The sequence below is a fragment of the Nannobrachium achirus genome (assembly GCF_963921795.1).
Source record: "Nannobrachium achirus genome assembly, chromosome: 12".
NCBI classification, from domain to species: Eukaryota; Metazoa; Chordata; class Actinopteri; order Myctophiformes; family Myctophidae; genus Nannobrachium; species Nannobrachium achirus.
In genome coordinates this window covers 19631314-19653721 of record NC_137832.1, presented here as the reverse complement: position 1 = coordinate 19653721, position 22408 = coordinate 19631314, and the positions used below count along the sequence as shown (strand labels likewise).

The 22408-nt window shown below is 42.1% G+C and overlaps 2 protein-coding genes across 2 annotated transcripts; one reads left to right on the top strand and one right to left on the bottom strand.

Annotated features, from left to right (window-relative positions):
• Positions 1-2122: 2122 nt before the first annotated feature.
• mymk (myomaker, myoblast fusion factor) lies at positions 2123-6357 on the top strand (the record flags this gene model as incomplete). The annotated part of the gene is made up of 6 exons (XM_080738085.1): positions 2123-2257; positions 3058-3172; positions 4197-4345; positions 4504-4620; positions 5467-5607; positions 6166-6357. The coding sequence occupies 6 exons, from the start codon at positions 2123-2125 to the stop codon at positions 6355-6357; spliced, it is 849 nt and encodes a 282-aa protein (XP_080594211.1).
• A 4906-nt stretch (positions 6358-11263) lies between these two features.
• Positions 11264-22252, bottom strand: LOC308295461 (tetratricopeptide repeat protein 16-like; the record flags this gene model as incomplete). Its single annotated transcript, XM_080738511.1, has 11 exons — positions 11264-11324; positions 12133-12287; positions 13644-13809; positions 15682-15823; positions 16638-16915; positions 17420-17634; positions 18772-18835; positions 19262-19362; positions 20074-20211; positions 21231-21311; positions 22217-22252. The coding sequence occupies 11 exons, from the start codon at positions 22250-22252 to the stop codon at positions 11264-11266; spliced, it is 1437 nt and encodes a 478-aa protein (XP_080594637.1).
• Between the last annotated feature and the right edge of the window lie 156 nt (positions 22253-22408).

Sequence of the window (22408 nt, the reverse complement as noted above, 5' to 3'; positions counted from 1 at the left end):
CTGCTATTTTCGGGGGGTGACAGACACAGCGACACGACAGAGCATAGATTAGATAGGGCAGGTTTTTTCCCCCTGCAGGGTTTCCCCCGGGGCCGCGGCCCAGAGAGTGGTGTCCCAGTCTGTGCTCAGGTTACACATTCACTCATGGAATCCATTAAGGCGTGGTGGTGGGGGCATCCTCCCTCCACGACACTGTTGCCTTTGTGTTGCCCCGTCCTGCCTCAAGGCCCGGGGCAGGTGCAACAGCTGAGGGCAGGGCAAGAGAGGCCAACTGCTGCCCCCGCCCCTAGAGACGAGACGAGTCAATGTACAGTACACAGTAAAAATCCCTGTCCTAAATTTAATTAAGAGTCTAAAAATGGACCTTGTACAATTGGGTCAATGTTTACGCTCTCGTGACTACTAACATGGAATGATTTTATTCTGTGGCCTCTTTGTAAGGGCAACAAGGAGTTGCTCTCGGCTAATGCGCAATGTATGATATCGTCGTTGCCGGGTGGAAACCTTGTATGTCCAAAATTGTTTGTTTTGTATTTATCATCTTAAAAATGATTTAAACTAGCGAAAACAGCCGATCTACAAGCACACAACGCCTCGCACCGCGAGGCGTTGTGTGCTTGTAGATCAGCTGTTTTCACTACTTTTGTGCGATGGCCTTGTATGATGAAGCAGGGCTTTGCTTTGTGAAAAAGATTACAAATTTGAAACTTGGGAGATACAAGGTTTGTGCCCGACAGTGACGATATACAACGTATAACTTGCAACTGTAGTATAACTGTACTCTCCTGTGGCAAGAATACAAATGATCAATCTATCAGTTAAGTGCTAAATTGCATGTACGCTACAGATGTTTGCGTCGCCCACAAACCAGAAATATTTTGTTTTGGTGATTCATTGTGAGATAAAAATATCGAATGGGAAGAAGTGGCATTTTATGGAGGTTTGAACTCTATGATTTTTATCCACTCACACCACATACTGCTCCAATGGAGCCAGAGCAGGCCATATTTCCACACCAAAAATATTTACCATCTATCATTAAACTAATCTTTGGGGGAATTACTTCACTTTAATGTGACTAGAACATTATACTGGGGGGAAAAAAAGAAAAAATAAATCTGTGTATTTAAGTATTTAATTCCACCTCTGCATACCTCCTAAGAGTTCTATTGACTTGCAAAGTGTCCATAAGCCAAAAACCTTGGCCTGAATTATAACCTTTCTATGGGTGACAATCTATCTAACACTATTATCGGTTTTGTCTTGTCTTGATGCCACTGAAAACCAAGCATCTGGTACTCTCCAAATGGATAAAACACACATTAAGAAGTATAATTATGGGAACTACAATTTGACCTAGGCGTTTAAGACTCCACAAATGGTGGACAGTGGTGGAAAGTACATTTACTCAAGTACTGTACATGCAATTTTGAGGTACTTTTTTTCAATACTTTATACTACACTACATCTCAGAGGCTTATTTTTACTCCACCACAGTTATTTACTTTGTAGATTTAGAGTATTATAACAAAACCAATGTTTAATGTTAAAAAGTAGCCAATCTTCAAGCTCACAACACACTACATCATATTGCGACATGTTGTGAACATGTGAATTTAGATTGGCTATTTTTTTTGGGCACATTTTAAAAAGATTTGAAAAGCTAAATAGGCCATTCATAACTTTTACTTTTACTAACTGAAAAATTTGAGTACTTTCCCCACTGCAAATATTCCACAATGCTTGTGGCATGTGAGCACTCTCCCTGCCTCTCTCCCCACTCGTGTCATGCAGACAGCTGTCCAACGATGATACTGCATGTTCAGGCCTCACTGCCCTCACTGGGCCATGCCTGTGTGATTAGCTGGGGGACATTTAAACTTTAAAGGGGCCTGCAAAGACAGCTGACTGTATGTTCATCGCAATGCAAGCTAGAGCACACATGTGCCGTCCATGCATTCTCATTCTAAACTCACTCCACAAGGAGCTTGCAAACCTGAGGATATATCTGCCTTTCTACAAGGCTTCAGCTCGATAAAATCTTCTCATCTTGGTTACTAACGTCTTCCCACCTTCAGAGATTCCTTTTAACAAGACTTGTTGTATTGGCCAGCCGTCCACCATGGGTGCATTCATTGCTAAGTTGCTGCTTCCTACCATCAGCAGCCTGGTGTTTCTGCCTGCAGCCAGCGTGGCCGCCAAGAGAGGGTTTCACATGGAGGCCATGGTGTACTTTTTCACCATGTTCTTCACAGCGGTAAGCCCCACCAGCAATGGTGTACTTTTTCACCATGTTCTTCACAGCGGTAAGCCCCACCAGCATGGTGTACTTCTTCACCATGTTCTTCACAGCGGTAAGCCCCACTAGCAATGGTGTACTTTTTCACCATGTTCTTCACTGCGGTAAGCGTATAGCTCCACCAGCAATGGGAGAAGGAGAGAACACTGTCTCTGTATCAATGAGATAGCTCCAGTGTTTCTCAAACTTTTACCTTTCAAGGTCTCCCCTTAACTCTGACAGTGTACAAATGGAACCAAATGGACCCGTTAGGGTCCATTTGGTTCCATTTGTACACTGTCAGAGTTACAGTCTTGTATGGGTTCATTTAGACCCCCCTAAAGGAACCCACAGAGTCCCTGGAGTCCACTTTGAGAACCACTGCTCTAGTCAGTGTAGGTAGAACAGCACAAGAGATTTGAGATATGGTATTAAATACGGTTGTCAATGTGGATATTTTGATGCCATGCTTGACTTGTTTTTCATTGATTTAGTATAAGTGGGAAACAATTGAAATCTATAATTTGAAATACGTCACTCAATTGGGCAATGGTCCAGACAACTTCATCTTCATCTTATTATTTGATAGGTAGAAACAGTGGTGGTAAAAACGGCTAAATGCTTTTCCTTTAGTATCCTTTTATTAGTATTGTTAATTTGTTTGTTTACTCGTTTTTTTGCATCACAAATTAGTTTTTGAAGGGTTGTCCCACATTTTTGTGATCACTTATTATTCTGCTGTATGCCACTTTCTCCTGAAGATTTCTGTTCTTCAACAGATGTACCATGCATGTGATAGTCCAGGCCTCTCCCTCCTGTGCTTCATGCAGTATGACATTATGGAATTCTTCAGTGTATATGGCACTGCTCTCTCTATGTGGGTCACTCTCATAGGTGAGTAGAAAAAACACACAGTACGGCACATAACAACAAATATGTATGAGGTGTACAAGTGGGGAAGTTGTTAAGAAGGACTCTTAAGTATCTGAAAGTTCACAGGTCTGATCCTTTCAACAAAGTGTTCATCCAATGGGTCCTACTAGTACCTCTTTGATGAGACAGTAACATCCTGCACTGAAATTTCGTATCGTGATTATTATGACAAAAGGAATCGCGATTTACGATATTATCGCGATAATCAAAACCCATTATCCTGCATGGGCCGGAATATTTGCCAAATAATTGCAGATCTACAAGCATTGTGAGCTTTCAGATCGGCCAAGACATTTGATAGAGTGAAAAAAAAAAGACTGTATCAATCAAGTACGTATATTATAGAGGGTTTAAGTGGTACCGGATATACAGCTCGGCAAACAAAAGATGAATTGATCCCAGTGCATGACAGAGGACGATATCACGATAAATTAAATCTCCACAATACGATAAATCGTTTTTTATCACGATATATGGTAATATCGCTTATCGTCCCATCCCTAACTGTAACATCTGAGTGTTCATTTACTGTACAAATGGAACCCAAAATGGAACCACATTTGTCCACTCTCAGTGTTAAATGGACACTGAGGATTTCACAGTGTACCTGTTCTATTATTCTTGTGGTTCTTGCACTCTCTTTGAACCGGGTGCAGTGTGACTGAGCAGTTGTTGATAGCATGTGTCGTGTCCGCGACGGTCTCTCACATATGTTCACACATGCTTTTTAATCAGGCTTTCATACAAAAGCACACACGCCCACACACAGCATGCACGCACGCACACGCGCGCACACACACACACGCACACGCACACGCACACACACACACACACACACACACGCACACACACAGTCTCAGAGGAACTGTTGGTCTTAATTGTTATGCTCATCGTATGTGCCTCTCTGACATCCCATTATGTCTGACATTGTAATTACCGTTTATACACCTATTGTATTAATCTATACTTGTGGACTCTGTCCCAGCTCTCGGAGACTTCGATGAGCCAAAGCGTTCCAGTATAACAATGTTTGGAGTGCTGACCATCGCCGTGAGGATATACCAGGACCGCTGGGGCTACGGAATCTACGCTGGACCAATCGGTTCAGCTGTCTTTATCATAACGGTCAAGTGGGTGAGGGCCATTTTGAAATATCTAACATTCCATCGAAAATCCGCCGTCAAACGTTTCCATTTGTAACTCAGAGAGTGTACAAATATACAAAGGGTCCAGCTGGTTACATTTGTACAGGAGCAATAGGCCACACAGCCAATTGTTGTCTGTCATTGCAGCTCCAGAAGATGAAGGAGATCAGGGCTGTGTATCCAGAGAAGAGTGTGTACACTCAGCAGGTGGGGCCAGGATGCTGTTTTGGAGCTCTAGCTCTGATGCTGCGTTTCTACTTTGAGGTAAGTGTGGTCTGTACCTCTGACCCAGTCCATACACCAGAGCTAAATACTTGCATAGAATTAAATCATGGATTTACAGGAACATCGTTTCCAAAGAGCGTACCTTATATACTAGACTGAAACATTCAGTACAACATGTAAACTGCCAGTTCCAGGGTTCCCACACATTTTTACCAATTCATTTCCAAAACTTTTCCAAAACTTTTCCAGAATATTTAACCCAATTTCCAGGACTATATAACAATAATTCAGCTCAATAACAATTCGCTTACTCCTATGTGCGCAATGCCCACAGACAGGTAGTGTATGCCTGTGGTTCTCAACCTTTTCAGGCTGTGACCCCCGAAATAATCATATTTTAACTGGGGACCGGCACCCTGACAAGCACTAAGAGTTGAGGAATTTTGTAAAACACGTTTCTATTGTGAAAATAGCAGATCTACATGCTCACAACGCCTCGCAACGCGAGGCGTTGTGAGCATGTAGATCGGCTATTTTCACAATTTCTGCCTCTGATATTTGACAATTTGGCCAATTTTTAATTTGTCATTTCAGAGGTATTAACAAAATCAATAACCAAAGACAATGCATAACTATTTTTTCCAGGACCTTCCAGGACCCTAGATCTAAAACTTTTCCAGTACAGGAAAAATATTCTTCTAATTTCAAAATATTTCCAGGAATTTCATGACCGTGGGAACCCTGCAGTTCCTACTGAGAAGGTTGACCACTTAAGTGTGCATACCTGTAGTTTTAAGATCTGGCACCAGCTTTGAAAGCCTTAAAATGCATTTTAGTAAGTGCATTGTCCACTGACTTGCCAAATTCTCACTCCCCTCAATACAGGAATGGGATTATGCCTATGTCCACAGTTTCTATCATCTGTCGCTGGCTGTGTCCTTCGTGCTGCTGCTACCCAAAAAGAATCGCTACGCTGGGACGGAGCGGAACGCGGCCAAGCTCAGCTGCTGGACTCTCTGCTGCTGTGTATGTGACGCCCCTTTTTTATCTCTTAGACAGAAAGGAGAGATAATCGATCTCGATGTGTTAGTAGGATCAGCAGTGATTCAAGCAGTTCAGAGCAGGGCTAAACTGCAGAAAATAACAATAAGAGTGCCAATAAGTGTGCCAGTTGCACCTTTAGTCGGATAAGATTGCAGCTTGTAGCTTGTAGCTATTTTCAAGAAATGTTGAAATATTGTGAAGACATTGTGAATGTCATTTTATTTGTAATTATTTATGACATGCCCAAAATAGGGACGCCAGGGTTAATGCAGTTAAAGTGAGAAATTTACGTCATTACCGTGCTATACATATACTGTAGCATTAAAGTAAATAGAAACCCTTATCATGGGGGTGCGTTGATGCCATTTGGGAATGGAAGTGCCGAAACCCGTCACCAGCAGATCTGCTACTTTTGTGTGATGTTGTAGTATGATCGAGTAGGCCGTTGATTCACGCAAAAAAAAAAAAAACACACAAACAAATTCAATATGGAGATCTAACTAATCTAATCTAACTGTATTTTCTTTTGCATATTACCAGTCTATGTCCCCCGGGTCTTCAAAGGAGGAGAAGAACAAGCAGACGAAGAAGACAAAAAAGACTCGGACCATTTGGACAGTTCCCACGCTCCGAGCCTGCAGCACCCCGACTCTACCTCTATACAACCCTCCGTCAACGCCTGTCAAGGGAAACACCATAAGCAAGCTGAAGGAGATGAATGGCTGGAAGTGACCCCTCAGGGTCACAAGAGGACCTCTAAACTTAAGGTCGCACATATTGGCTGGTCAAAATGTAGAAAGTCTTCATTCTAAAGACTGAGCGCAAAGAGGCGAGGGGATTTAACACAGTCATCAGCCAAATGTCGGTAAATCTTTCCGTGCGGCTGGTGAGTCTTGCTTTACACTTTGGCAGACAACCTACCATCATTTGGAGATTTCTTTATGTATATTCCAAAAATCATATTTGGCTGGTAAAATAATGACGGTGGCTGGTGAATTTTGGACTGTGCCAGCTATTGTGGCCAGTGGGCGAAAACAAACTTGGTTTCTGCCGTTGGCTATAGAACTTATGGGCAAGAACAAGGGTCAAATCAGACTCCTGTGCCATAAGGACATAGATGTCTATCTAAAATGCCTGTGCAGACATCGGGACAGACAGCCACTAAGAACACAGTGAGAAGGACTTTTTTTTAAGAGTCAAGCCAGTAAAACTGACTGGAAAATTTGTGAGTAGCACAAACCAACAGATGGTTTATATCTCCAAAATATATAAATTGTATTTTGAAATGTTCCTCAGGAGAGATCCTTCGTCTGCTCCCTTTTCTCTCTCTGTTCCCTTCTCCGCCTTTCCTCTTTCAATCTCTCCCTCTCTCAGAGAAAGGAACTATGCGGTTACGAGAATTACGAGACTGTAAAAAAATCATTTTGCTCTCTTCATGTATCCCTGAGGTGCCAAACATGTCAACTGGTGCATCAGATGTTTGAACGGTGTAGAACTCCAGATATTGGCCGGTAAACTGACTGCAACACCTTGTTTCTGAGGCAACAGGTGTACAGTTGTCTATTAATTCCAGTTCACTGACCAAGCAACTTTGGCACTATTCTCTTTCCATGCAGTTGAGATTCTATAATGTTTTTGTTGAACTATTTATGTATATATTGCTTATTTATTGGTACTGTATATTGCTAGGCCTATTTTTTTAACTGGGCTGGTTTGGTGCACATTTTTTCACAGTTTGAAAATAAAATATTTGCATTGTTGGTGCAGACTTATTCGTGCTTCAAAGGGGTTACATACAGTAGATAAGGCTAAAATAAATAAATACAGTCATTATCATAATACAGTCCAGTGAAACAGACTCAGCAGAAGTCTGCCATTGACAAAATCTCTGCTTGGCACATATTTAAAAACACACTAGAGGTAGCCCAGTCTGGCAACGCTAATCCAATTCCAGTGCCGGGTATCCCATATTCCGCTTTCACCTCAGCGGGACGTAGGGTGTGCGTTTGCCGCACGTCACCTGCCCGAACACTACCCAAAGACTACAAACGTGCGCTGCGCGCGCCTTATAGACAAAACAGTCTATGGCCAATATGTGAATGAAACTCCCATCCACCGGGAATGTTTTGAGCCGAGGCCAAGCCACCAGCTCCTGTGCCCAGAGAAAGGTGTTTTTGTCTGGGCTGAGAAACCTGGCGGGCCACTGGGCGTCCTGGCTGGCTGCACCTCCCCATCCCTGACAGGACGGTAACCCGAGCCTTTTATTGCACGAGTGTGAAACACTTTTCAGCTCCTTTACGACCACTGTCTGTCCCACACCACTTTGTTGAGGGTCCGAGGCCCACACACACACACACACACACACACACACACACACACACACAGAAGCAGACACACACACACACACACACACACACACACAGAGTTCTGAATCTGAAACAGGCCCGGCTCGTCCCGGCCCGGCCCGGCCACGCTGCAGAACAGCAGTGTCAACACAAGGTGATTGACAACATTCTGAGCGTGGTCGTCTCTTCGTGGTCGTCTGCACCTACATTCCACGGCCGAATGGAATCTTGGTGGGTATCTAAATATAATAAAGAAATACATCTGAACAAATACAAAAAATTACTTTCTTTACCAGTGGAAGAGAACTCGCTCCAAGTATTCCATATTTGGCATGCCTTTCACAGGCTACTGAAAACAGCGGCCGACCAAGTTAAGAAGATCAGCTTTCATTAGACTCAATTAAACAGAAAGAAACCATTACACGGTAGTAATTACAACAAAAATATATGGTATGCTTGGTATGTTTGGGTGCGTTCTATGGCAAGGGATCTGTGAGTGGCTGGACAACTCCTTTCATTCCATCAGCTGTTGCCACAGTTGTTGTCAGTGGAAGGGTCAGCTGACTCTTAGAAAACAGTCAGAGATGATCTGATATCACATTTTCATTGACAATACCAACCAGTACTAAACCTTAAGTACAACTTAAATAGTTATTACATAAACAGCCATGTAATAATAAAGATATTCATGGACTGTTTATATGGTAGACTGTATTCTTGTATATAGTACAGTACAGCAGTTTAAAAACAAAAACCCTGTGTAAAATGCCTGGACAGCAATTTCTAGAGTGCTAGATTTTCAAACTTTTGGGCAAAAGGGCAAGTCTCAAGCTCAAGGTACACCCGAATGCCGTTTCCATAGTGAAAATGACATCTGCAGTAAAAGCTCACAACACATGATATCAAAACATTATGGGAAACTAAATGTATTACATTTATAAGAGTAATGATATGATATGATATGATATGATATGATATGATATGATATGATATGATATGGTTACTAAACTATGAAAAGCTCCACCGGCTGTGTGTCTGTCAGTCAGCCAGTCTGTTGTCAGTCAGTCAGTCAGTCAGTCTGTCTGTCCGTCCGTCACGTTACGTTACGTCACATCACGTCACACTTTTGCCCCTACTCTTAACTCTGCCACCGTTGGCCCTATCAATGCCAAACTTTGCACACACACTCCTTGGATGGGAAATCACAACCTCCACCCCTGATTTTTTCACTTTGGCCCTCTTTTGCAAAACAAATGTTTGGACACTGCAACAGATTTTGGCCTAAAATCACACAAAGTGCTACACAGTATCTCTAAAGTCATGACATCAACATGGATCTGTCCCATTTCCCATATTCCCTCCTGATTGGCTACGACTATTTGTGTATGCGACCTCCCGGTCGCTTATCTCCCGATTATGGAGTCTTACTGGTATGATATGATATGATATGATATGATATGATATGATATGATATGATATGATATGATAGAAATAATGATTCCAGGTTGAAAAGGTATAGAATTTTCTGTTTTGGAAAATGAGTGTGCATAAATGACTGATGCTAGGACCTATAGCCTTGTGTGGCCAGACTGTGCTCATCCACCCCCTCTGCAGTGTGAATGAGTCTGAGCGACGCCAGGCTAACTAGGACCTTGGGGCATTGTTTCAGCATGCGGATGTTACCATGGCGGGGACGCTTGCGCAGTACAAGCGGCAAGCAGTACAAGCAGCGGTATCAATGATGTCAAGTTTCGGCACTGTTTCACCCGTTTATGCCTATATATGGTGTTCCATGTCCTATGCCCATATACCGTATGGTGTTCTGTGTCAGTATGTCAGTATGTGGCGTCAGTGCTATGACATCAGAGTACTGTAGACAGACAGACGGTGGACAGATAGACATTCCGTAAATCAATTGTGTGATGTCAGGACGTCTCATGGCACACTGTCCGTTTGCAAACCACTGGTATATGGCACAAACAAAACAGCAATACATTCAACGTCTGTGGAAATATACTAATCCGTTGAGAATATACTTAAGACTTGTGTCGCATGGTCTATCAAATATTCTATTACTATCATTGCATTTCTCTCACTTAATGGAATGTCATGTTCATTTTGTGGGGATGTTCCATTTGATAGCAATTAGAAGAATCAAAGTAGAGTGAGAGCAAACAAATAAAAGTGACAGATTCTAAAGACAGAGTAATCTGGCTGTTTGTGGAAATAAACGTACCATGTGTTCTGCCTATCTCTGTAAAAATCCATCATCCATCCATTCCTAGTTTTTCCTTTTTTGTGTCATTTAGACAGTCAGACTTGATTATTAACCCATTGGTCATACAACAGTACATTTGTAAATTTGTAAACCTTGTACTATCAGTCATTTTATAAGTAGGTGCAACTTTCATAGTGGATATCACATTTAAGAACCATTCACTCTCTATTACTTCCAAGTACCAACATAGTAGTCTCTACTGCCACTTGCTGGACAACCGAATAAGAATTATGAACAAATGTAGATTGTTCTTTTTATGCATCCAGGGGAGAGAGAGGGGTAGAGAGAGCCTATTCAGCCATACAATAACCTGGCCAATGCTGGATATAGCAGGAGTTCAAATCTCATTGTGAACAACCAAATTGTGGATTTTGTACGCTTCTACATCATCTTCCTTCTTCATTATCACATGGTAGTCACCTTATCTTCTCTGTGCTTGGACACGTTGCTGCTTATACTGTATATATATATTATAGAAATTCCTTTTTAGTTTTATTCTAACCCATTCTTCTCATTTAGAATAGAACTGCAACAACAATTTCTATTCCTGTCAAAAAACATTCCAAGCAACCAATGGAAAGCGTAAGAGTTCCATCATCCACTACATAGATGCTGCAAATACACCATGATTCTATATGAATTAAATATGATTGGAAGTCCAAAGAACCAGGTGTACTGTACATTTGTCCCCTCAAACTTCACACACGTGCACACACACGCACGCACGCACGCACGCACGCACGCACGCACGCAAGCACACGCACGCACGCACGCACGCACGCACGCACGCACGCACGCACACACGCACAGAATTGAAATATGATTTCATAAATAACAGCTGGAACTAAGAAAATTGCTTTATTTAAAGCAATATTTAATACAGTCATGTTTGTCCACTTCTAGGACTGTAAGAATGTCCCTCTACTCTTGTACCTGCAAAGTACTCTCTGCCTGCCTGCGCAACACACTTGGCTTGATCTCCTCCCCCGACTCAGATGGACCTTCTGATTGGCGGTCAGACTGACTCCTCTGTGTCTTCATTGGCCACTGCCATCCTTTCAAGCTCACTGCACAGTCTATGGACAAATGAGTAAATTATAAAAAAACGCTCTGGATTTTAGCAACTATAATAAACATATTATGATAAATAAAGTCTTGAAGATAATCGCAAGGAACCATTTGAAAAGATGTATACAAGGGGTCTTCAACGTTTTCAGGTCAAGGACCCCTTAGTTGAGAGAGAGATGAAGCAGGGATCCCCACAACCTTTTCATAGATTCCATATAGTTTCATCGTTTGACTGCACAATCATCAGTGTATTTTGGATTAATTTCAATGTGTGTTTTCAGATATTTAACCACTTGAACCGTCAATACTTAATAAACTTGACCTTTCACTCTGTACTTAGTCTGCTCTTTTTACCCTCTACACTAAAGCTCTTTGCCGAAAATAGCCGATCTACAAGCTCACAGCTGTAACATGTCATTAGGTCGAACACCCTTTGGATCGACCACCAAACTCGAACCCAAACCCTTATCCTAACCTCAGTAAAACTATGCCTAACTCTAACCCTAACCCTAAACCTAACCTCAGTAACCGTGACGCAGGTGATTATCTAACCTGCTGACGCTGTTCGACCCAACGGGAGTTCGACCTATGGGGCAGTCCCCCTCACAACGCCTCGCAGCTTGTAGATCTGCTATTTTTGGCTAAAGTTCTCAGAATATGAACACTAGGGTTCAAGTGGTTAATAGAAAAAAAACTATCACTCAAAGATTTGGAGGACCCTCTGTAGTAACTCTAGGGGTCCCGGACCCCCTGTTGAAGACCCATGATGTATACCATTTTTAAACATATTTTTAAAGTTAGTTCATAACAACCTACCTGGCCGTATCAGTTCCTGACATCATGGTAAAACCTGGAGGGCAGCAGGGCTTGATTCTGTCCATTAACCGATGTCTGACCGTCTGTCCTGCTTCACCGGACAGTATGTCTGAGACACAGCATCCTGGTGACAGACTCAGGAGCAGAGTGAGCGCCTACACACACAAAGACACACATACATGATGTGCACACGTGTGAACACACATTCACAGAATCAAGACTGCATTCACACATGCAGACACACACAAATAAAATCACGCGGATCCCATGATCAACACTTATTTATAGTGGGCTCGCCTGAAAGGCGAGAACACAATGTTATCTTCATTATTTATTTACCAAGTTCCGCCACGGCAGCACAAAGGTAGGGCCCTTAGCCAACGAGGAGCAATTGAGGGAGTGGTGTTAGCTGGAGTATTGGTTGAGCTTCACATGACAGTTAGCACGCTGCAGAATATAGTCACGAGCGAGCCCACACTGTTTCGTAGGAACAGTATTTCTAAATAACTTTTATTTTCTTGAGCCCCATTGCCCCCGCCGGCGGGGGCAAAAGGTGTTGACCTCTGAACAGCTGTCAATAAATGTCAATAAATCAATAGAGACCAAATCAAACTACAATTTCTTTGTTGATTATTGTTACAGTGGTCCTACAGCATAGTAATCAGCTGCCATTGTACTTTTCATCCATACATTACTCCTATTACAGTATTATTACTACTTATTGTTACTCGTTTTTATAATTTTTCACCCTATACTTTAACATTACTAATATTACAGCACTACTCTCACTAAAACATCTGTAGAGTTTACATAGTTTGCAATATATTCATACAATTTTGCCTATCAATTGGTGACACCTTGGTGAACAATTTTTCTATTCACTATATATGTTTTAAATGAGGTCTTGAGGCTCATTCACTATTCAGAAGGCAAAATTTCCATTTCTTTTTCAATCATCTTTTCCTTGGTAAATGATCACAGCAGGACAATTTGGTCAGAGAAATGTGATGTTTTACACTGCATTTGTGAATTTTCAGGGGTTAGCTGACATTTGGTGAGTCAAGAGTAGCCACAATCATGGTAGTTTTGTGTCCACAACTGTTCCAATTTGGGCATACATTTTAGGCAGATTTTTCCCCTGGACCCCCCTGGGGCTTAACTAGGCAAGTCGTTGAAAACACATTCGTATTTACAATGGTGGACTGGCAAAAGGCAAGACCCCATTGACTTCATTATAAGATTCATGTTAAATATTTCAAGAAGTATGTATGTAACATATGTGAACGATTACTGATTGGTCCAGCAGTTTGTGAGATTAGCTCTGTACATTACATGTCCATGCAGTACAAGCACACGTTTACACACAAATCTATTCTCCACACATGCACAAAATGCAAACACGCACGCACACACGCACACACACACACACACACACACACACACACACACACACACACACACACACACACACACACACACAGAGACAAAATTAACATTCAAAGTTTTGGTACCTCATCATTGGAGGGGTCCAATATCAGTGTGCTGATGGTATCCTCCATCGCCCCCTGCAGGTTGAGTACTTTGTGGAAGGCCTTGGCTCTGTTCTCATAGTAGAGACTGGCACATGGGTTGTACTTGATGGCCAGTGAAAACCTGTCAGCTGCTTCCTGGAACCGCCTATATGGATATGAATACTGGAAGTCAATTGCAAGAGAAAGATGTACTGCTTGAAATGACATAATTTTAATTTACTTTTTCTTCCCAATTTAGTAATCGCAAGTTCCCCCCACATACCCCTACTTGTTGGTCTTGGGAGGGAGACAGTAACGAGATTCACTTGGGAAGCGGTAACACATGGAGAAACACGCTATTACTAGTTCCATTCCCTACTGAGTAGGAGTTCCAACCGATACGTCGTTGTTGTCGGGTGAAAGCCTTGTATGTCCAAAACCGTTCGTTTTGCATTCATCATTTAAAAAATGATTTAAACTAGTGAAAACAGCCGATCTACAAGCACACAACGCCTCGCACGGCGAGGCGTTGTGTGCTTGTAGATCTGCTGTTTTCACTACTTTTGTGTGACGGCCTTGTATGATGAAGCAGGGCTTTACTTGCGAAAGAACGTACAAATTTGAAACTTGGAGATACGAGGTTTCCACCCGACAACGACAATATAAGAGTCACTGATGCACTATGTGAGATGTGACAATGATCACAGTCTCCTGCCCACCAGCCTCTCAGCCGCAAACACAGCTAATTGTGTTTGTTGGAGCACCCGGACACCATGGGGGAAATGAACCCCAGTTGCGGACAGTAACTTTACCCCTGAGCCACCTGGACTCCCTGTGTGCACATATTCTTTTTTTGCAATTCTTTATTTAGGAAACTGAGTGTTCAATCTTCAACAAAATTCAGCTTACACACGAGTCTCAGTAAAAGTTGGTAGAGGATGCTCTGCTTGAAGAATAAACTCTTCCTAAAAAAACATCCATTTCTCATTTCTGTTTTCTTTTTTTTTAACAATCACATTGCACATCAAGTAATAAAGTAAAATCACACAAACCAAAAAACAAAAAAGCTAAATAAATGTTAAGACTACAGTATGTACATTGAGGACAGGGAAGCTGACAAAATAATTACATTTCTGAACCCCCAAAAGGACCAGGTGGCTTTCCACCAATCATATCCTTATGTTTTTTTTTTATACTTTATTGTGTCAAAAACCTGTAACACTCACTTCCTTTAAATGCATTTTCATTAATATCGTTACATGTTATGTCCCTTTGTTAAAGACATTTTGACACATTTTTTTTTTTTTTTATATATTATACATATCCTTATGTTAGGCGGGAAAGGAACACATACAGCTGATTAAGAATGCAGGATTGAAGGGAGAGACTGACCGGAACCTAGAGCCTCAACATCTTATTTCTCTGAAGGCAAACCTGTGCAAATATTCGTACTGCACTTATTGTATGTCAGTGTGTTTGTGTGTGCGTCATGTAGCAGGTATATTATATATACCCCTGCTACATTTGCATGTGCATGTCTGTGCATAGGGCAGTCACGATTATGACATTTTACATGACGATTAATTTTCTCTCAAATAATTGCGATTGTGTTTTTGTCGTTGACAATTACATTTCTGTTTGGCTTGTAGGCTTTGAAGTTGCACATGGCAGATATGACACATAACCAATATATACAATGAAATTACTGACATATTTGACAACTTTACTTAAAAAAGAACATTGACAGTGGAAATAGACGATCTACAAGCTCTACAAGCTTGTACAAGCTCTACAAGCTCTACAAGCTCTACAAGCTCACAACGTGTCGCGATGCGACACGTTGTGAGCTTGTAGATCTGCTATTTCCACTATTTTTGACTTTCTTAAAAATATATGAAAATTTTTCGACATGGAAACGATTATGAAAGATAATCACGATTATGTCAAATAATCACGATTAGACGATTACAGGTATGTAATAATTGTGACAGCCCTATCTGTGCATGTACATGCATACGTGCGTGCATGCGTGTCTGACCTCTCCTGGAAGCTGTGTGAGCCCATGGTGTTGTGGAGAACAGCAAGTCGGGCCCAGATGGCCGGATCATTAGGACTCATCTCCTCTGCCTGCTGGTAGTCAGCCAGCGCAAAGCTCCACTCCCCTTGCTTAAAGAAACAATCTAGACCACACACACACACACACACACCAAATAAAACCTGTGCCTGTATTAATGTCTATGAATGGATATACGGTACTGTGATGAAAATGAGAATTAAGAATAATAATACATATGTTAGGGTAATACTTGAGAATAGTAATAGTAACACTAGAATTTAGCAGATGCTCTCAGATAAGAAAACAAAATGAGTGAGCTTCGGGTAGTCTGTGTCACCTTCTTCAGCAACACTTACATGATGGAGATTAAAAGAGACAATTAGACTCTAAGATTCATGCTTAAAAAATCGCCAAAAATAGCAGACCTACAACAAGCTCGCAACGCGTGCGCATCCGCAACGCGCTGTAAGCTTGTAGGTCGGCTATTTTCTGGATGCGTCATGCGATGTAGCATAAATTAGGCTTAAAGGGATATTCCACTTTCAACAGCTTACAGTGGAAGGGCTTCTCTCCACATACACACCCATTGTAACTTCAAACTCCATTTTAACCATGATAGATTCATTAAAAACACCCATTATTTTTTTCTAATGCATCTATCATGGTTAAAATGAAGTTTGAAGTTACAATGGGGTGTGTGTGGAGAGAGGCCCTGGGCCTGTAGGGCCTGGTAACATTTACATCAAATATCTAAATATTGAATCAAGAAAATTAAAAACTGTTCACAGTGTTCAGGGTGTTCATAAAAGCCTGATTAGACGATAAAATTACCAAAAGTTTTTTTTTAAAGTGAAATATCCCTTTTAACAGTGAACATCTACCATTATACTGCCCAGTGCTCTGCCCTCCATCATCCATCCACCCCACGTCATTCTCACCTCCTCGGTTCATGTAGAGGCCTCTCTCCCTCTTCTCCTCCTGGATGGCCTTGTTGAGGAGCAGCGTGGCTTCGGGGTGGAGCCCCCTGGAGAAACACTGCACGGCAAAGTCGTTGTAGGTGAGAACCAGCTGGGCCTGGGCCTCCTCCTGCACGCCTCTCGGCTCTTCCTGTAAGAGGCCGTCTCCGGACTGAGCCTTCCGCTCACTCAGCTCTATGGCCAGGACCAGGTCCTCGATGGACGCTGTGAAGTCTTTCAAACGGCGATAAAGAATCCCTCTAGGAGAGGAGTCGGAGAGGAGAGGATTCTATCCAAATGCAGTAGTTCAGTGGTTCTCAACCTTTTCAGGCCGCGACCCCCAGAATAATCATATTTGAACTGTGGACCCCCGCCCTGACGAGCACATTCTGTATAACACGGTTCTATTGTGAAAATAGCAGATCTACACGCTCACAGCGCCTCGCAACGCGAGGCGTTGTGAGCATGTAGATCTGCTATTTTCACAATTTCTGCCTCTAATATTTGACAATTTGGCCAATGTTAAATTAATATGTCATGTTAGAGGTATTAAAAAGTCCTTAAATTGTCACTTTAGAAATGTGCATACAACCTAACTTTATGTTGGTTTGTTTACTGTCGAGTGAGAAAACAACATTGCACATTAAGTTAATCATCTGGGGACCCCCCTGGGGGTCCCGGCCCACAGGTTGAGAACCACTGCAGTCGTTGACATGAATTGTGTGTGGACAACATAGCAGCAGTGCATGCTGGGACAGGATCACCTGAAGAGGTAGTAGCGCTCGTTCTCAGGCAGGTGTTGCAGGGCTGTGTTGATCTTGGACAGGGCTTCTGGGAGCTTCCCAGAGAGGGCTTTGCTGACCGCCTCCTGCCTGAGCCGCTCACTCCTCTCCTCCAGCTGAGACAGCAGAGCCATGGTCTCTGGACATGTCGGGTTCAACACCAGGGCTGATTTGGCGTCATGGTAGCACTGGGTTACCTGGATAGAGGATACAGTGTTGCTGAGATAATGGAGAATGCCACAATATTTTACATAATTATGTTGTAGGCGACAAAGTTAACACATTTGCATAACCCTATCACCAGACAGAAGCCCCATTTCCAGTGTAGGGCCGACCCAGAACTAGAACCAGAACTTTCCAGAGCCTAGAACTTTCAAGAACCTGTGATGTTCTGGGACCAAGTTCTGCTTTTGTTTCCATATAACCAGAACTAACCGGGGTCTGAGCAGCAGTGCTGCTGTCCCCGCCCATAGGTTCCCAGAACTCAAGTTTGGTTCTACTTCAGGAGCAGGACCGAAAAAAGGTTCCAGGGCCGTGTGCAATATTAACAACACCAGAACCAAAAAAATAGGTTCGGGTTCCTGAAGGTTCTGGTTCCACCTTGCAGGGGAAAGGGGGCTTATCTGTCCAATACAACCACTGGAGTGGGTAAGTGCATTGAACAAATCGATTGCAGGTGCCAGAATCTTCAAGACAAAACTGAAGTAGTTGTTTTTGGAGCCAAGAAAGGATATTAAAAGTCAGCGTTCGTATTTAATCAGAACAAACCACAAACAGAATCTTGGTGTAGTCATGCACTCAGACCTGAATTTCTACAGCCACATTAAGACAACTACAAATTAGCCTACTATCACGGCCGGGCTACACCAAGCCTTTTTATGCGTGGGCGTGCGCGTTTGGAAAGATCTATATGTATATCAATTCAGCCGGCTACAACAGGCTCACGGATAGCGCGGATACGCATTCCCTAAAAATAGGATCGGTTCTATTTTGTGCGTGTGCGTATGCGTTTTGTATACAGACTCCCTGGTCTCCCGCACATATACTCCCTGCTTGGTGTAGCCAGGGGCTTTTCGCCCACGCACAGACAGCGCACACAGACAGTGCACACATACGCACGCGTTTTTTGGTGTAGCCCGGCCGTCAAAGTGGACATGTCACTCTCTGAATGAATAAAGGCAAGATAGGAAAAAATGCAGTCAGATCAGGTGGATGTGTATTTGTGTGGACAGACAGACAGACAGACAGACAGATATAGACAGACAGATATAGACAGATAGACAGACAGACAGACAGACAGACAGACAGACAGACAGACAGACAGACAGACAGACCTGGTTGAGTTTCATGTACAGCCGGGCTCTGAGGGTATAAAGGTCTGCAGTCTGGGAATCAGACCTGTGTGTGTGTGTTTGAGAGAAAAATTATTATGTATCAGTTGAAGTAGTTACAGTATTGCCATGTATTGTTTAAGTATATTATTTAAGTGGTAAGGAGAGAGGCATTATTGGCTGAGATGTGGTCATGGTGCTGTTATGAATTTGCGTGTGTCTGTAGCTTCAACTACAAACCTAAAAGCATGCATTTGGTTGCTTGATTTATTGATTGCATTGATGATTGATTTAGATTCATTAGGGAGCTTTGTCTGTGTTATGTGGCATTAGATCACTTGAAACAACACAGAGACATCCCAGACATACACAACAACACAACACAACACATAGCATCACATGACAATGTGTACACATACAGTATGCACATAAACAAGAATAACATTAAGGAAAATAAAATGCACAAAGGGACAAAGGCACAGAAGACCGTCACCGTCTTATCTGGTAGGCTCTACAGTGGGGCTTCATCTCAACAGCCTTGGAAAAAGACTCCAGAGCCTCCAGGAACAGACCCCGGTCGAACAAACACTGACCCTGAGGACAAGTTGGAACATAATCAACATTATCAAATCGTTGGGTGATAGAAACCTTTTTCTCCTGTTTTTGTATTAACCACTTGAATCCTAGCTTCCATATCCTGAGAACTTTAGCCAAAAATAGCAGATCTACTGATCTTGTAGATCGGCTATTTCATGGTTCATGTGGTTAAATACGTCATCTGAAAAGACAAATTGACATGAATCCAAAATACAATGATGATTGTGCTGTCAAACAATGAAACTATATGGAATCTATGAAAAGGTTGTAGGGGTCCCTGCTTCATCTCTCTCTCAAAAAAGGGGTCCTGAAAACGTTGAAGACCCCTGATCTAGATCATCAAACAAGGCATGAGAAAAGTAAGAAGAACACTTAGTGGCCACTGTGGCTTCCACCCTTGGTCTTGGATCCTTGCTCTTGTTTCCTCCTAATGTTGCTGGTCAAGGAGTATAAACGTATCTTGTTTATTTTATTTCATATTTACTTTTACTCCTGTAAGGTCTTTCAACCTTGCAGCAGCCACTGTTATCTTATTCTAGCCTGAATAGCTGACTGAAGCAAAATCTTATCAATCTAATCTTATTCTGCTCTTGCAGTCATTGGAAGATGCTCTGTCTGGATAATAGAATAAACATAAAATACAATTGCAACAGAGAATTAGAATTAGCTTGAAGGAAAGGAGATAAGGAGATATCCAAGCAGACTGACCTGTAGGTAATAGATAAAGGCCATGCGAATGTGGAAGTCCCCAGGCTCCAGGACGCTGGCATGTTTGTAACCAGCTGCTGCTGACTGGAAGTCACACAGCTGTAGATATGCCTCTGCCTGTCGCACATATAACTGGCTCTACAATGCAGGACAGTAACAACATACGGTACATTAGTATTATCCTAAAACAGTGGTTCCCAAACCTTTTTTATTTCAAGGACATCCATAACTCTAAGTAGCCTCGTAAACCAATGGAACCAAATGGACCCCTATTTGTACAAGTAAACATCCATTTGGATCCCCTCAAGGAACCCTAAACGTTCCTGACCTGGACCCAACTTTGAGAACCACAGTCTTAAAGATTACATCAACAGTAGAATTATTTGTGGGCTTATGAGGGGAATAATGGAACCAAAAGGACCCCTATTTGTACACAGACCTGTAAGTAAGCATTCATTTGGATGCCCTCAAGGAACCCTAAAGGTTCCTGGACCCCATTTTGAGAACCACAGTCTTAAAGATTACATCAACATGTTAGTAGAATTATTAGTGAGCTTATGAGGGGAATGCTGCTCAGGAAGAGGTTTGGATTGTCACTGTTGGTTACCCACCACCATCAATGTCACTTGACATTGTTTTTGTCCAAAAACAAAGGAACAGCTTTTGTTCATTGCTATGTGCTCTAGAGCTATATAAAGTAGCCATGTGGTGAGGTGGGGTGGGGGTAGATTATTATATGCAATAAAAATGAGAACGACCCCCAATTTAGAACCTAATAACCATCTAACTTCACAGGTGAAATATTCCTGTGTGACTCTGACCTAAGCTAAAACGTGGAGGTACTAGTTGGTTATGTCTGCTGTCAATGGAAACAGTCAGGTTCTGTCACAGAACAGTACAATGGGGAAATCTCGCTATTTCTACTTCCCGTTAGTTTGACTACAGGGGGCATTGGCAGGTTAGCTACTCACCAGCGTCAGGGTTACTGAGGTTTGGGTTAGGTTTAGGCATAGAGGTTAACATTCACCAGCCTCGGCAGGTTAGCTACTCACATGCGTCGGAAGGTATTTCACCAGGTTAACATTCACCCACGTCAAAATACTGGGACGTAGAACAAATGTTATGTCGAAATATCGACACGCTCCCCAGTACAATACCTGATTTGGCTGTAGAGTCATGGCTTTGGAGTAGCAGATTACAGCTTTCTCAAACTGGTATTGTCTCATTGCCTCTTCTCCCTTTGAAAAACTGCAAAGTCAACAACTCCGTATGAGTTCTTGGTTGAACTTTTCAAATTATCTTCATACAATTGTTCCTCACTATAATGCTCATTATGAGATGACACCATTTCTGTCTATTCACTCTGTGTCTCAGGGGAGGGCTGTGGATAGTTCACAAACCTGCCTACCATTTACATCATCGGTAAAGCAGTAGATTTTGAGAATATGTTTGCCTTAATTGTTTAATTCCTTAAAAGGAACAGGCCTAAATGTATTTTACAGAATTACAGACACCTTGTTTGTGACCAACAACAGTAGGCCTAATGGAATATTATTAAATAAAACTCACTGCTCAAAAGCCTTGTTCCTTATAATGGAATCTGCATGCAGGTCTGGTCTGTCAGGACAGTTCTGCCCAGGCCTGGTCAGAAAGAGCTTGCTCTGTCCAGAAAGTTGTTTTAAGTGACCACTTTTATGCCTGGCCTCTTCTGATACAGCAGTGGGGAACAGGCCATCTTCAACCTTGATATTCAAAGACAAGTAGCTATTAGGCATCGTTCAACGTTAAAAAGCATCACGCCTACTTTACCAGTAGTAGGCCTAGCCTAGTAGTAGCATAGGTTGTAGAAGTAGGCCTAATAGCCTAATAATCCTAGCAGTAGCTAGGATACGAAATTGTCATGGCGACTGAATTCCCTCGTGCCGTGGGATGGTCAAATAAACAGGCAGGAAACAAATAGAATAAAAAGACATCTGAGTAATTAATTATTATTGTTGAGGTTAGTTATAGTTAGATAATAATACCTGACTTGACTTGACGACTATTTAAAACCCGTTTGACAGATTTGAGTTTTTTCTTTAAAAAAAAATCTTATTCCGTGTATTTCCGTCTTTAATTATTATCAAACAAACAATATCTTTACCTGGTGGTCCTCCTTCTTCTCTAAAGTAGAATTCATTGTGTTTTTATTTTATTTTTACACGACAGACAGGCATTCTCTGTTCACAAGAAACTTTCTGTGCTGAGAAAATCTGGACACTGTAGCCAAGGTAACGAGTCTTCAATACTTTTATTTTCCTGAACCGTGACTTAACCGTGAAGTGTACTTTTATTT